At 44.0% G+C, this 14,439-nt stretch overlaps 1 protein-coding gene and 1 long non-coding RNA gene across 7 annotated transcripts in view; one reads left to right on the top strand and one right to left on the bottom strand.

The window, feature by feature from the left end:
• LOC114133277 (uncharacterized) overlaps positions 1–5,653 on the bottom strand; it is a 52,833-nt gene extending 47,180 nt beyond the window's left edge. For 2 of the 5 annotated variants that reach the window (XR_003593139.1, XR_003593142.1), the window contains exons 1-3: positions 4,695–5,653; positions 4,499–4,561; positions 3,421–3,516 (exon numbers count right to left, since the gene is read on the bottom strand). This is a non-coding gene — a long non-coding RNA (uncharacterized LOC114133277). The remainder of the gene's footprint in view (positions 1–3,420; positions 3,517–4,498; positions 4,562–4,694) is intronic. The other 3 variants (XR_003593143.1, XR_003593141.1, XR_003593140.1) reach the window with 3 other exon arrangements.
• A 135-nt stretch (positions 5,654–5,788) lies between these two features.
• Positions 5,789–14,004, top strand: lhx1a (LIM homeobox 1a). Of its 2 annotated transcripts, none has more exons than XM_027999038.1 (5): positions 5,789–6,661; positions 8,387–8,610; positions 9,188–9,471; positions 11,066–11,192; positions 12,069–14,004. In XM_027999038.1, exons 1-5 carry the CDS (start codon positions 6,492–6,494, stop codon positions 12,446–12,448), a joined length of 1,185 nt encoding a protein of 394 aa, XP_027854839.1. In that variant the 5' UTR covers positions 5,789–6,491; the 3' UTR covers positions 12,449–14,004. The 2 variants fall into 2 exon arrangements, with proteins under 2 accessions (XP_027854839.1, XP_027854837.1); XM_027999036.1 differs by having other exon boundaries at positions 5,794–6,661; positions 11,066–11,231.
• The last annotated feature ends 435 nt before the right edge of the window (positions 14,005–14,439 follow it).

Genomic DNA, 14,439 nt, shown 5'->3' on the forward strand with positions numbered 1-14,439 from the left:
AAACACTGGGACAGAATCAGTGTGGGTCAGCTCTTGTCTAATGCCTGCGTTCTTTCATTATGAGCTCTATCGGCACAGCCGAGGAGGCTTCTGTCGATTCTGTCGCCCCTGTTGCTCCGTCACCCCGTGCTGGGCCCCCAGGGGCCCTAAATCCCCGCAGCTCTTTGCCGCAGCCCCCCTCTGACGTGCAGCATGCCGAGGCGAGCAGCGCTTTGCCTATGCATTAGCCATCCATTTCCAGCGGCTGACACCTCTCCAACATAAAACCGTAAGGCAGAGGTAAAATATCTCTCTCCTGGCGAAAATAAAGCTTTGTCTGCCTCCTGATCTATTGGATATAAAAAAGAAAGCCGCGGCTCTGACGCTGGGCTTTACCTTCTGCGCTCCTTCGGTTTTTGCGCACACAAAGGCTCCGGTGAAGATGGATAGCGGGAGCCGCTGCTGTGCGAGCACCGCAGCAGGATCAGCCACTTCAGTTTTCCTTCCACAGTCCTCCCGCTCCCTCCCAAGCACACTCTGATTCGTTTCTTAGACTATTGATCAGCTAATTCTGATAATTATTCTGGATTTGCTGCCTAATCGGCTTTAGAAAAGTTGTGCGCTGCATTACTAACACCAAGCTGCTTTCAGGGTCCTGTCTGATTTTTTTTTACTTTTGATTTTATTGACTATGGAGAGAGAAAATTCAATTCATATTTGTAGCTGTACGAAGGAGGAGTATTAGGAGAAACTTTCATAATTTCCCCAGATTTAATATTAATGTATGTGTTTCTCAGGCCTTCCGAGATGTTCCACAAGAGTTTAAGGCATCAGAGCTCCCAGCAGGTCCACGATTGCTTTTTCAAATCCATCAGCTGTTATTAGAGAAGATAAATTATCATTAGATAATACTTCTTTTTTATTATTACGATTATTATTAATATTACTTTTATTTGTCTCTTAAACGGCACCACGGAGATGAAGTGTAGGCATGAGATTTATAGTGAGTGTTGTAGAATTCAACTGAAGCTAAAGAGAATACAATGAATTTTGCAAAAAGGTGAAACCAAATCTCACGTGGGCTGTTTGAAGGCCTCAAATGATGAAACTATTCTGTCCTCGTCATTTGAATGGAAACATATCTATCATTTCAGTTTCTCCAGCAAACAAATAATCGTTGGGAACATTTCTTTTTTTTTTTCGAAACAACGTTTTCATTTAGCATTTTTCTTCTCGCAGCCACGAGCCCTTTAATGCCCTAAATGTTGCATTCTGGGAGCAATTAAATCCATGGAAGATTGCTGCACTTAAAAACAATAAGAACGTGCTGTTCTGGTTAAAATCCCTGCTGTGATTTGAAAGGTCCAGGGTGTTCTTGCATTAAATATATATAAATCTTTATGGCGTTATAATTTCCAGGAAACAGACAAGGGAAACAAAAAGGGCCAATAAATGAGCGCCCAGCTTTCTCCTCTCCATATTTTAATGCATGTATCAGCAGCCAGCACTCCCACTTTCCACGCTTTTCCCCCCTCATTTCTGAAAATCCGCTGCTGCAGCAGCCGGAGCGGCAGCAGCTATCAGGCGCTCTGCAGCCATGCAGCTCGTCCCCTGAGCATTGGCCAGCGGGCGATAATATCTCAAAGGGAGTGGTTATCGCCACACATTATATTATAATCATTAGTGATCCCAGCCCTTTCACCCCGACTGCAGAATAATCGCGCAGTACCATTAATCTAAACTAGGGGAACTGCTTTACAGGCTGCTCTAGGCCCAGTGTGCAGGATAATCTCTCAGTGAGGCGGATTCTGCAGCATCTTCACAGAAAACTCTCTTTTTTTCGGACTAATCAAGGAAAACCAATGTTCTAGTTCTTTTTATTAATATAACCTATTACGGGATAGAAAAAAAGCTTTTCATTCAACATAGACATATAAAGTAATAACGATGATGATGACGGCAACAACAACAACAACAACAACAACAATAATAATAATAATAATAATAATAATAATAATAATAATAATAATAATAATAATAGAAACATTTTTAAGATTATAATTGGGATTGTAATATTAACTATAAAAGCTTCCTCAAATAGAACATTGTAGATCATCATCGATCCTCTGTGATTTTTCTTTACTAAATCCTTCACAGAGAATCAGCGATGCTTCAGTTTGGAGGCCACACAATAAAAATGAAAACATAATGTCAAAATAAAAAGTGTCACGGCCTGTGCGCCCCTTTCTTTGTCCGGACCGAATTCGCCCCCTAGAGGAGGAAGCGAGATGTTGATCGCGCCCTTTTCTCCGACTGACCTCAGAGTCTCGCGGTGGGTTCCTGTTCCCGAGCTCAGAACCACTAATACATGATGTATTACCCCCCCCCCCCACTTTCCCCCACAAACACACCCCGATTAAAACGGGCTGCAGCGGAGGCTCTGCCTGCTGATGGTTCTGGGTCTGATCGAACCTCCGAATATTGGAGCGTTTGCGATGCTGAGGTCGATCTATAGTGGAGGCGGGGGGTCAGCAGGGGTTGACCGGCTGAGAAGCGACAGCTGTAGGGAGATGATCTATAAATCCCATCGGATTTCTCTCAGCACAGGCCGCAGCGGAGTTGGGGAGCCTGGAAAAATGTTTGCTCAGAGTTTGTTGCTGGTTCAATAATCTGCGCTGAGTTCACATCGGAATATGTTTTGGGGCAGACGGCGTGCTGGAGTGGGTGTGGGCTTGTCTCAGCCCACGCACTGACCCGGGTAACCCGTCACACGTGGATTACACCGCCAACATCTCACCGTGTTGCATGGTGCAACCGAAAAGGAAACACTCCGTTAAACTGCGCTACTTCCGCCCAGTTCAGTTTAAAGCCCTTAGCCGAACTTCTTAGGCGGCGTGCAATTTGTGAAAAAAGCCTATTAGATCTTGTAGTTGCTGGTTCCTTTCAGTCAGTGTGAATGACTTTTGATCCATGGACAAAATTAATAAATACATAAACAAAATCCCAAACATTTCCAAGGCCCAGACCAGAGTCTGAAGCAGGGAAAACGTCAGAAATCAAAGTCCGTTTCGGGTAAAATCCTTTATTTCTCTTTGTTTCCCTGGGCGAAATATTTGAAGAAAAGAGAAGGAAATAAAAGAAAGAAAAAGAAAAAGAAAATGAATGAAAGAAGAGAAAAGAAAGGAAAAGAAAAGAGAGGAGCAGAAATCGATATGAGCAGAAATGGGGAGCGGCCCGGTGGACCCCTCTGCCTCCTTCCTCTCCCCCGGTACTCTCAGCTGACCGCAGCTCCAGTCCCGGATGATCATTTCTCTCTAACCCCGGAGTCTCCCCCCCTCAGTAGCCCGGCCTAGAGCGGCTGCTTCAGCCGTGATTCTGCTCTGTGTCTCGCTCTGGGCTTTGGCTAGGCCTTCAACATGCTCACAGAACGCAGCTAATCACCTGCTCGGTTCAGGACTGAACCTTGTTTTGTCCTCTCCTTCCTTGGGCCGTGTCCGTCATGCGTGGCGTGGCGACACCGGCGACTCCGAGCTGAGACTGCAGAGCAGAGGAGAGACAAATAAACGAGCCGTGATTACAGTGAATGATTGCATGCATCTCCACGGCCTCTTTCATTATCTCAGATGAATTATCTCGCAGTGGAGTCGCTCACTGGTCTGCACTTCATAAACCCCAAATCTCCCGGGCTGCTCTGATAGGAGCCGGTACCTGCTATTAATGGAGGCGTCGAAAATTAGTTTGTGATTAGAGAGAACGACAGAAAAAAAACATACATCTATTCAGATTTTTTTTTTTTTTAAATTCTTGTAATGGAAATCAGTTAACATATTTCAAATGTCCTTTTCGTTCCCTTTAGTAAGTATTCTGTCATCTCAATCTGTTGCTCGATCTGTGTCAAACCATTCCGAGATTAAAGCGAGAGGCTGAAAACAACAGAGAGAGAGAGAGAGAGAGAGAGAGAGAGAGAGAGAGAGAGAGAGAGAGAGAGAGAGAGAGAGAGAGAGAGAGAGAGAGAGAGAGAGAGAGAGAGAGAAGTTTTGTTTTCTTTAAACTGGGCCCAGAGGCGGCAGCGCAATGATTCCAATTTACAATTTGCGCCTGCATCAGAAGGAAAGTGCGAATAAAAGTCTGTTCCAAGCAAAGGATTACATCGGTGAGGTTCAAACCATTCCCCCCCTTCATTTAATAGTGTCTCTGGCTGGAGGGAAGCAGAGATATGTTAAAGCTTATAGTTTATTTTGATTTTTTTTTTCTCTTCTTTTCCATCCGTGGATTAATCCGCGCCTAGCTGCAGCTTCTAGTTCTTCTTCCCTCTTAGCTTTTTCTAAATCAGGCACAGATTATCCCTACTGACACACTATCAGTGCATCTTCCGCACATGGAAGTAACAACATTTTGTTGTTTACATGCTGGGTTAAGATGGGGGGGAGGGGGGGTGTCATTTTTCTGTCTGTGCCATCCGGGATTTAGTGGCAACAGAGTCAAGCTCTGTAGTCCATAAGATGTGCAGTTTTCCCACCGCTTCTTTGGAGAATCTCATCCAGTGAAGTGGCCCGTTTCTGATTTTTCCTCCGTATGAGGTCTATGAGGTAGGAGGAAGAAAGAAAGAAAGAAAGAAAGGAAAGCAAGCTAAAGCAAATCTGTTTACATTATGCTCTCTCTCTCTCTCTCTTTCTATCTCTCTCTCTCCTTTAGAACCAGTGACCTGAACTCACGTCCTCTTGAAGGGGTTCTCCTCGGGGGGAGGTGGTGTTGGTTGGTTGGGAGATCCGGGGGAGGGGGGAGCGGTCAGCTGGACTGTTGCACGAGAAGCGGCGCAGATACATGGGAGTTTGCGGCGGCTTTCCAACACATGCGCAATTCTTCAGCGAAAAGTGTGCAAACGAACACGCAAATAAACATAAACCGCAATAGCCAACGCGATAAGTGAGCAAAGTTTTTTTTTTAAAAACATAAAAGAAGAAAAAAAAACTTCCAACCTCTTTCTTGTTAGATCTCTGTTATCTTGAAGGCAAAACTTCACCGCAACCTTTTTTTTCTTCTATTAAGCAAATCAAATATCAGGAGTGTTTGCAGCCGCAAAAACAAACGACGAGACTTATCTGTGCGTGGCGGCCCGCGCTGCGGTGGAAGTGGATTGAGTTCCCGTAAAGAATTGCCTGGAAGAGCTGTCAACTTTCGAGCCTTTCAGTCTTTCACTTCCACGAGAGAAAATGGGAGGGCTGCGCGCGCCATCACCGGGCACGAGACATCATCATCACCATCACCATCATCATCATAGTGCTATCATCTACATCCTCGGCAGTGCGCAGCCTCCTGCTGTGAGAGGAAATATTTAGATGAGTCCAAACAGTTTAGAGTGCAGCGGCGACGCTCCGCCGCGTCGGGCCTTCGGGATGCTCTCACACGCCGCCAACACCGACAAAAACTAAACAGAGAGCGCACGCGCCTGCAATCTGCGCCTCGAGCCTGTTTATCCCGAGGAGAAGTGTGCGCGTGTACCTGCTAGGATTCCTCCTCGTCATGCCCAGAAGACATCTCTGCTCTGCAGCAACAGTCTCCCTCCGCGCCGCTCGCCCTGCGCCGCCGCCGCCGCCGCCTCCTGCAGACGCCCTCTCTAACATATGACACTTTGCAGGGGAAATTTTTTGACAATTGGTGTCCTGAGTGTGCGGCATAAATAGCAGGCAGAGCACTTGCTGGGTTTTGATGGGGAGGTTTGATGGCTCCTCGCGTGGCTCCGCGCTGATTGGTCCGGCCGCCACCTGACGTCAGGAGGACGGGAATAAGGCTGGTGTTGGAGCTTTAGGAGCAAGACAGTGAACCGGAGACCCCAGCGCATCCCGGCACACGCACCGTACCGGAGACTGAGGTGGGCATCCCAGCATCGCGCCGCTGGCAGCACAGCTCCAGGATCAGCCCGCAGAGCCGGAGGGGAAAACACTCTTTGATAAAATCTTTTTTTTTTCTTTTTTTCTTTTTGGCTTCTTTTTGTTTCTTGCTTCTCCTTTGAAGGACTGGATACGCTGCCACGTAAAAACCAACCGAATGACTGTGTGAAAACTATGATCTGACAGCGGTTTGTTAAACGTGCCTGTGCTCCTGACCGGCGGCCGCTCCGCCTGCTGACCAATGCGTCGCCTCCAAGATCGCCGGGAAGAACAAGCTGCCTCCCGAGCCCATCATCTGTATCAGATCTGAATTCAGAATTTTTGCCTCGGGCCCACTAACGGGACTGATTCCCCAGTTGTTTCATACCACTGAGGACCTTCGGCGCCTTCTGCTCTTGTATTTCCTCTTCAGACGGAGCCTGTTTTTTTTTTTACGCATACGGGGAGAGATCTGTAGTGACAGCTGATCGACTGGCCTCTCCGCGAACACTGACCCCGGAGCTGGAGGCGGAATCAGCAGAGGCAGAACTCAAACACTCGGTCAATGCTCGGCCTGCGCCGGTGATTGGGTTTGTGCGTGCGCGTCGCTCGTGGGGGGTTGCCGCGAGCCCAGCCGAAGCCATGGTCCACTGCGCCGGCTGCGAGAGGCCTATCCTGGACCGCTTCCTGCTCAACGTGCTAGACAGAGCCTGGCACGTCAAGTGCGTGCAGTGCTGCGAGTGCAAATGTAATCTGACCGAGAAGTGTTTTTCTAGAGAGGGGAGACTGTACTGCAAAAACGACTTTTTTAGGTAAGCCTGGGGGTGATGCTGGAGAAACTCACCGGCACCAGTTTGTTTTTAGTGGGAGCAGTTCTTGTGTTGAAACGGCAGGAAAACAGGAACAGGAACGGATACACTATGGATATTAATTCAGAAAATTCAGATTCAGCAGAAATAGTAAAAGATGTCCCTAAAGTCAATTGAAACGGTCTAAATTTAAAATATTAATAGGAATATTTAAGTTTTTATATGTATGTAGAGTATTTTTATTTTCTCTGGACATACATTAAAACTGGTGTCCAAAAAACAAAAACAAACAAAAAAAACCGAACAAACAAACCAAAAAAAAGACAAGTAGGTTGAAATAAAAATAAGAATAGAAAGAGGGTAAAGGTCAACTCAAATAACAGCATTAAACCTATCAGATGTGGGGTTTTTTTTAAAGCAGAGTGTATTTGTCAGATCATTTTACTCAAAAACGACAAAGTCGCACTCAGCACCTGGAGACAACGGGCTTTGATTAGCGTGTGATTAATTAAAAGCTTATTCGGAATTCAATGGGAAACAAAAACAAAAGGACAGGACGAACACAACGCGTGTGCGCTTCTCTCTCAGCAAGGTGAAGCGTGAAAACAGGGGGCGGTTTGTTGGGGGGAGCGAGGAAATCACACCTGGGTGTATTTTTTCTAACATCGAGGATCAAACCCGGACTGGGTCAGCCCGCTGGCCCGCGCTGTTTGCCCAGTCCGACTGAGGAGGACGTGATAAGTGGATTTGAATAGTGAACTGGTCGAGAAGATCAAGTCCACAGACAAAACAACCAGACGCTTTGTCAACATCCACAGCAGCCAATATACAAAGTTGAACGGGGAGAGCTTTGGCTGTTTCCTCTTTATCATCCTTTTGAACTAACGTGTCCATTTATTCAGAGCAAGTCAGCGTTAAAGGAAAACACAACTTTACTGGAGGATGTGAAGAAGAAGTGATGCAGGAGAGAAGGCGGCTTTCAACATGTGGGAAGATTTAAAGATAGTTGAAAATTAAAGAAAACGATGAAAAGACGATGCAATGGCGTTAAAATTAAACTATTGTTCAAATATTATTATTACTACTACTACTATTATTAGTAGTAATGTTGATATTATTGGTAGTGATGACAATAGTTATTATTATAACTATCATTATGTTTATTATTAGTAATAATAATAATAATAATAATAATAATAATAATAATAATAATAATAGAAGTAGAAGTACGGTTAGAGGTGAGAGATAAATTGTACATATTGCATTTAATTTTATTATAAATAGTGATTAACTAGTAGTTCTCTGAATATTAGCGGGTTCGTTTATCCTACATTCCTTTTGTCTTGGTTAACTGATTTCTATAGGAACCATTTTTTTAAAGGCCCACGTACAAAATCACAATTTTATATCCACTTAAAAACATCCTGAAATTATAATAATTTCTGTTCCGCCGACAATAAGTTCATTAGCATATTTTCTCAGTTTTAGCTTTATTTCATTTCATTTATTTTCATTTCGTCTTATTTTTTTTTAAAGGAAAGGATGTGTGTGGACACAAAAGTTTTGACATTAATTGCATTTAATCAGCCCTCGTAAAGCCTCCAGTATTCACCAAGGTGTCAAAATTTTAAACAGTTAAAACAAAACAAAACAAAACAAAACAAAAAGAAAGGAAAACGAGTAATTAAAAGCGGCTCTAACCACACTTGTTTGTTTCTCTTTCTTCAGGCGGTTCGGTACCAAATGTGGCGGCTGCTCGCAGGGAATTTCTCCGAACGACCTGGTCCGGAGGGCCCGGAGCAAAGTGTTCCACCTCAACTGTTTCACCTGCATGATGTGCAATAAGCAGCTCTCCACTGGCGAAGAGCTCTACATCATAGACGAGAACAAATTTGTTTGTAAGGACGATTACCTCAGTAACATGAGTGTAAAAGACACGAACCTCCTCTCAGGTAAGGTGGCTGTCGTGGGCGCGTGCATGTTTGTGTCTGCATGTGCGTGCGCACATTTTTTTACGCAAATGAATGAATGAATGTGGATTTGAATTGCAGTAAATGATGATGATGAGTTGAGCTTCACATTAACGTTTTTATGTGAAGGACCAGGAATTAGACGACGCCCAAATAACCCCGGAGAGTTGTTGACTCTACCGCTATTATTATTATTATTATTATTATTATTATTATTATTATTATTATTATTATTATTGATGTTGTTTATCCGCAGCTCAGTGTTTTTGGTGTCTGGATCGGTTTGGGTATTGATGAGGTGATCAGAAAACCTGATGTCAGATGTTTAAATTAGAATTCTTCCTATTCTTGCTATAAAAACTGTTTGTTAACAATGTAAAAACAGACAGTCGTTTGGTCATTTAGAAGGCATCCTTTGCAATCTGCTGTAAGGTTGCATGTTTGTCCCAGGGATCTCTGGTCAGCCACCATCAACTGACCAGTATGTCACCAGTGACAGTCCTCAGTAATGAACGGCGTGGACGTCCTCCCGTCCCGTCCTGTCCCGTTTCCACTATAGTGACGGCATGCAGCGATCCCAGTTTATCTCCGGACTCTCAGGACCAGCTCCAGGATGACGTTGTCCTAAAAGACACGGAGATGGCGGCCCTCTCCGACAAGGAGACGGTCAACAACGAGAACGACGACCAGAACCTGGGCGGAAAGCGGCGCGGCCCTCGGACCACCATTAAGGCCAAGCAGCTCGAGACCCTGAAGGCGGCGTTCGCTGCCACCCCGAAACCCACACGACACATCCGGGAGCAGCTGGCTCAGGAGACCGGCCTCAACATGAGGGTCATCCAGGTGAGGGGAGCGTCAGGGTATTTGTGTTAAAAATAAATAAATAAATTCAGGATTCCTAATTGTCCCTAAACATACTGAGCACCACACTGACGGGCCACCTGAACGTGAGCAGAGGTGACCCTCACACCTTCTCTTCTCTAAATGGTGTCAGGCAGCGATAACCCTAATAGGTGTGAAGTAACAGATTGCATTTTATTAAAAAAAAATCTTTGCCAAGATACCAGTCTGCGATGGTGGGACAGGACTTATCCCGGAGGGGCCCTCTCCTCTCCTCTCCTCTCCTCTCCTCTCCTCTCCTCTCCTCTCCTCTCCTCTCCTCTCCTCTCCTCTCCTCTCCTCTCCTCTCCTCTCCTCTCCTCTCCTCTCCTCTCCACCGCAGACCTCTCACCTCCTTCACCCCTCGTTAAGAGAGACCTCCTCCCTGCAAACACCGCGCTCACGTTGAACTCATTAGAACTGAACATTGGCTCAAACAGTCAGCTCCATTTGGAAATGGGCTAATTTATAGGGGAGGTTTCTGTTTGTTGGCCCCGCGCAACGGGGCGAAAGCCGCCAACTGGTGCCGGCTGCTGGGAGCGCTGGGAGTTCTGGCACAGCGCAGCCATCACGCTTTGCAACCACGTTTAGCCATGCTGGGAGCCTCTCCAGCCAAGTGGAAAAGCGCAAATCTGTTTCAAGAGTCTTCAAGACTGTCTCCTCATAACCCGGAGTTACACAAGGTCCGACAGATAATTAGCAATATTATTGTAATAATCATAATTTTTCTGTAGGCAGCCGCAGCAGTAAAGTACACTAAAGCAAGGCTTTGTACGATTATTTTAAGTTTTACACTCATGAATTAAAAATGGAAAATATTATTATTATTATTATTATTATTATTATTATTAGAATATTGTGAGGTAGGCATTGAGAGCTTACAGGGTTTTGCTGAGAGTATAAAGTAATAAAACGGTTTTGTAACATGTGGAAGCACGAGGGATCCGGAGTAGGTGTGCAGGGTGAAGCATAATTAAAGGAAGCTGCTCTATAGATTATAAAATGATAACCCAGTAATGTATCGGTAACAACCCTCCTATTAAGTATTAATTGGAGATTTGAAGTCCCCCCGCTGTCGCCTTCAGTCGGAGTAAATGGGGGGTTAAAAGATCATTAGGCAGGTTAGATGTGACTCTGAGTCCTGTGCGGATAATTGGCCGCAGTCCCCATCACCGCAGAGCCTCGAGGATTTAATGTATCAGATCATCACGCATGCTGCAAAACACACAAAGAGAGCAGTTAGTGGAGCCGCGGCGGAGCAGGTGCCAAAGCAAACACCAAGCTTGTTTACTCTTTGCTTTCAATGAGGACATATTTGCACACTGACGATTATTTGCGCAACATATTTACAAAAAAAAAAAAATCAAAAATCAAAGTTATGGTCGATTATTCACAGCAACCTCTCCGCACCCTTCCGTCCCCCCATTTCAATCTCTTGCACAAAATATTGACCTAAAACCAAAATGATGCCATGCAGCAGCAGCAGCAGCAGCAGCAGCAGCAGCAGCAGCAGCCTTGTGGCGGGACGTAACGGATGTATCTTCGTGTTCACGTGCAGGTCTGGTTCCAGAACCGACGTTCCAAAGAGAGGCGTATGAAGCAGCTGAGCGCGTTAGGCGCGCGGAGGCACGCGTTCTTCCGGAGCCCGAGGCGGATGAGGACGTTAGTGGACCGACTGGAGCCTGGTGAGCTCATCCCCAACGGGCCCTTCTCCTATTATGGAGGTACGGATTAGGTGCAAAGCAAAACTGATATGTCATTTAGTGAATCTGATCAAATGTGGACACATTTTACAATCGAAGTTTTAGTCAAGCGGTTCTTAATCAAATGCTAGGAAATTGTTGTTTTTTAAATTAAATGTTCTGTAGATTCATTTTTGTTATTTTTTGCTCTGTACACAGAAAATAGACATAAAAACACAACTGGGTAACCCTGTCAACAACTGTATTCACAACAGAACTTTAAATTAAACTGTGTATTCTTTACAAATGATATTTCAAACAACCAGATCCAAAATATTGAAACGATTTCCTGCTTTTATTATTTTAGCAAGACCTGTGCATTAGCACTAGAAAGTTTATTTGAAAATAAAAGCATCTGTTTTATTCCAGGGAAGTTAACTTACAGTATACACAGGCTGAGAAGAAAAGCTCATTTACAGCAGAACTATTTGATAAAAATAGCTTCTTTTTATTTCTAGAGCTCTGAAGTATCAGATAATTTTCTCTTTTCTTCTTGCTGAAAAAAGGGGTCTGTAATATTATTCTTTTGAGTTTAAAAAAAAAGTTAATCTCAGTAGGTAAAACCACTGATGAAATGGCCCCCATTTTAATTAATTTTCTCACTACGTTCTCTCCACCCAATTGCAGTTTTGATTTAAGTATAACATGGTCTGTGACTAATGCAGCATAGCGAGGGTCTCTCCCTCTCTGTCTTTCATACAAATCAGGCGATGTCTGTTCAATAAGTTTCTCAGGCTTCCTGGACTCATTTCTGCCCTCACATTGTTCTCAATCAGAGCTGATGCTGATTGTTATTTTCCTCTGCTCTTGGATCTGTAGATTATCAAAGTGAGTACTACGGCCCAGGAGGGAACTACGACTTTTTCCCTCAGGGCCCTCCATCGTCACAGGCCCAGACACCAGTTGATCTACCCTTCGTCCCCTCCTCGGGCCCCACAGGCACCCCTCTCGGGGGTATGGACCACCCCCTGCCGGGCCACCACCCTTCCAGTGACGTACAACGCTTCTCTGATATCATGTCTCACCACCCAGGGGACTCTCCCAGCCCAGAGCCTGGAATCCCGGGGCCCTTGCACAGCATCTCTTCTGAAGTGTTTGGCCCTAGTCCGCCCTTTACCTCACTGTCACTGAATGGCAGCGGATACAACAACCACCTGTCTCACCAAGCCTCAGAAATGAACGAGGGCACTGTGTGGTAGCTTTCTGGCACAGAGGACTAAAAGCCAGACATTCACAGACAGAGGATGTTGTTGTGGACCCTCAGAGTAGGGTCCAGGAAAATGACAGGGTTAGGGGCAACTTTATAGACTGTTTTTTTTTTTTAAATATATTTATTTATTTATGTTCCATTTTCTCATTTTATTCATTTTTTTTTCTTGAAAAACTGATGACTCATAAAATTGTGCTAAAAACATGGTGTTCATTATTGTATGTGTGTGGGTGGTTTAATGGCTTTTTTTTATTTAATCCATCACCCATACTCATCCAGAAAACCTTATTTACAAAAGAAAAAAAGTAACTGGCCAGGACTGATAAACAGCCCCCGTCCTGCTTTATTTGGACCCACAGGATGCCCTGTTGCCCCTGCTGTTTCCTGTCAGTGGCCCCCTGCAACCAAATCCCTTCACACTTACAAGTGCGTTGAAAAAGAGACAAACAACACAGCCGTTTTTTGAGAAAACTTCTGTTGTAGGTCTCAGACATGAAAAAATGTTTTGCTACTGTCAAAGACTTGGATAGCTTTACAGAGAGAAGGAAGGGACTGAGGGTCGCTGACCTGCCTAAGTGGCATTCAGACTGTGTCAGAGGCACTCTGATTGGGTCCCTGCATATTCACACACTCCTAAGACCTCTCGGCCTCTCAAGGCTCTGCCATACTGATCTTTTCACAAAGCATTGCTGAAGGCCAGGGAACACTTCAGTTTATTCACTGCAAAAGGCCTCTGTGTTTGTTTTAATTTCACTAATTCCACCAAATCTGAGGACTGTTGCCTTCAAAATGCAGTAAAACCAGTTCAACACCCTAGTGGACTGCAAGCCCTTTATTTAAAATGGAGATGAACTTGAAATATTGAAATGAAGTCTACCTTCTAAAAATACTCTACTGGGGTTCTAAGTAGGACTTCAAACAGTCAACTGTTTACGTAATCTAAGAAATTCAGGAGTCCAGAAGTCTCGACACGTTTTAGAACCTCTTGATCATTATAAAAATGTTCCAAGCAACCAACCAAACTTTTGTATTGATTTCATTTATATTGTATGGAGATAAAAATCCATTTGCTGGGGTTGTGCTTCACTGTGCTAGTTTGTACAAGATGTTGTTTACAGAAAAATGGGGGGGAAAAGTACAATAAAAACTAAAGAAAAGTAGACATTTGCCAAATTTTAAATTGTAGCACAAATACTGTTAAAGTGCTTTGCACTTGTCACGGTTTGTGTTTGGACAAATTCTAAGTGTTAAAGAGGAGAAATTGACTTTGAATTATTTTTAGTCTGCTGACAATGCAGTGTTAATATAAACATATTTAGGTTTTATTTTTGTGTCATCAAAGAAGAAAAATCCAAACTATTAAAAATTGATGGTCAAATATGCAGCTGTCAGTTGCTACATCTCTTTGAGTATGAAGCCCTCATGATATGTCTTTTATTGTTTCAATAAACCGAAGCTTATGTGACCTCCAGTGCATATTAGACCATTCACTGTATAAATTCAACATGTTGACAGAATTGTATTGCTAATAAACTAGAAAACATACAGAATGCCTTTTTAGGTATTTTCTCAGGAGTAGTTTTCCCTCACTTTATTGTCACATTACTATATAGACAGCAGAGCCGATGCAGATGTTCACTGTTAGATCAGTGGAGTCCTCTTGGTCAACATCTCTTATTTCATTATAGATGCTTTTCATACATAAATTGATGTAAGCATTCAGCTTATGTGTGAAATAACTGGCCTTTGCAGGCTTGGTGGCAAACACTTCTCAGCTCTGATTAGAGGGATTCAAAAACGCTTCAATGTAAATAACATAGCTTGTACTGCAAAATGATGGGAAAAAAATGAAAATGCAGAAGCCTGTGTCTGATGGGGAAGTGGAGATGCGTGTATTGTAGGGAGATTCGTGATGCTTATCTTCCAGCTTGTAAGTTGTTGCACCGGTTCTTGCTAATATTTTTTAGCTGATTTTAAATT

This window comes from Xiphophorus couchianus, chromosome 18, assembly GCF_001444195.1.
Source record: "Xiphophorus couchianus chromosome 18, X_couchianus-1.0, whole genome shotgun sequence".
In the NCBI taxonomy this organism is placed as follows: Eukaryota; Metazoa; Chordata; class Actinopteri; order Cyprinodontiformes; family Poeciliidae; genus Xiphophorus; species Xiphophorus couchianus.

Bases quoted from the DNA above. Each gene is read 5' to 3' on its own strand.
- lhx1a (XM_027999036.1), top strand. From the start codon at position 6,492: ATGGTCCACTGCGCCGGCTGCGAGAGGCCTATCCTGGACCGCTTCCTG. The intron at 6,662-8,386 runs GTAAGCCTGGGG...CTCTTTCTTCAG, and splicing joins TGCAAAAACGACTTTTTTAG to GCGGTTCGGTACCAAATGTG. The intron at 9,472-11,065 runs GTGAGGGGAGCG...GTTCACGTGCAG, and splicing joins TCAACATGAGGGTCATCCAG to GTCTGGTTCCAGAACCGACG.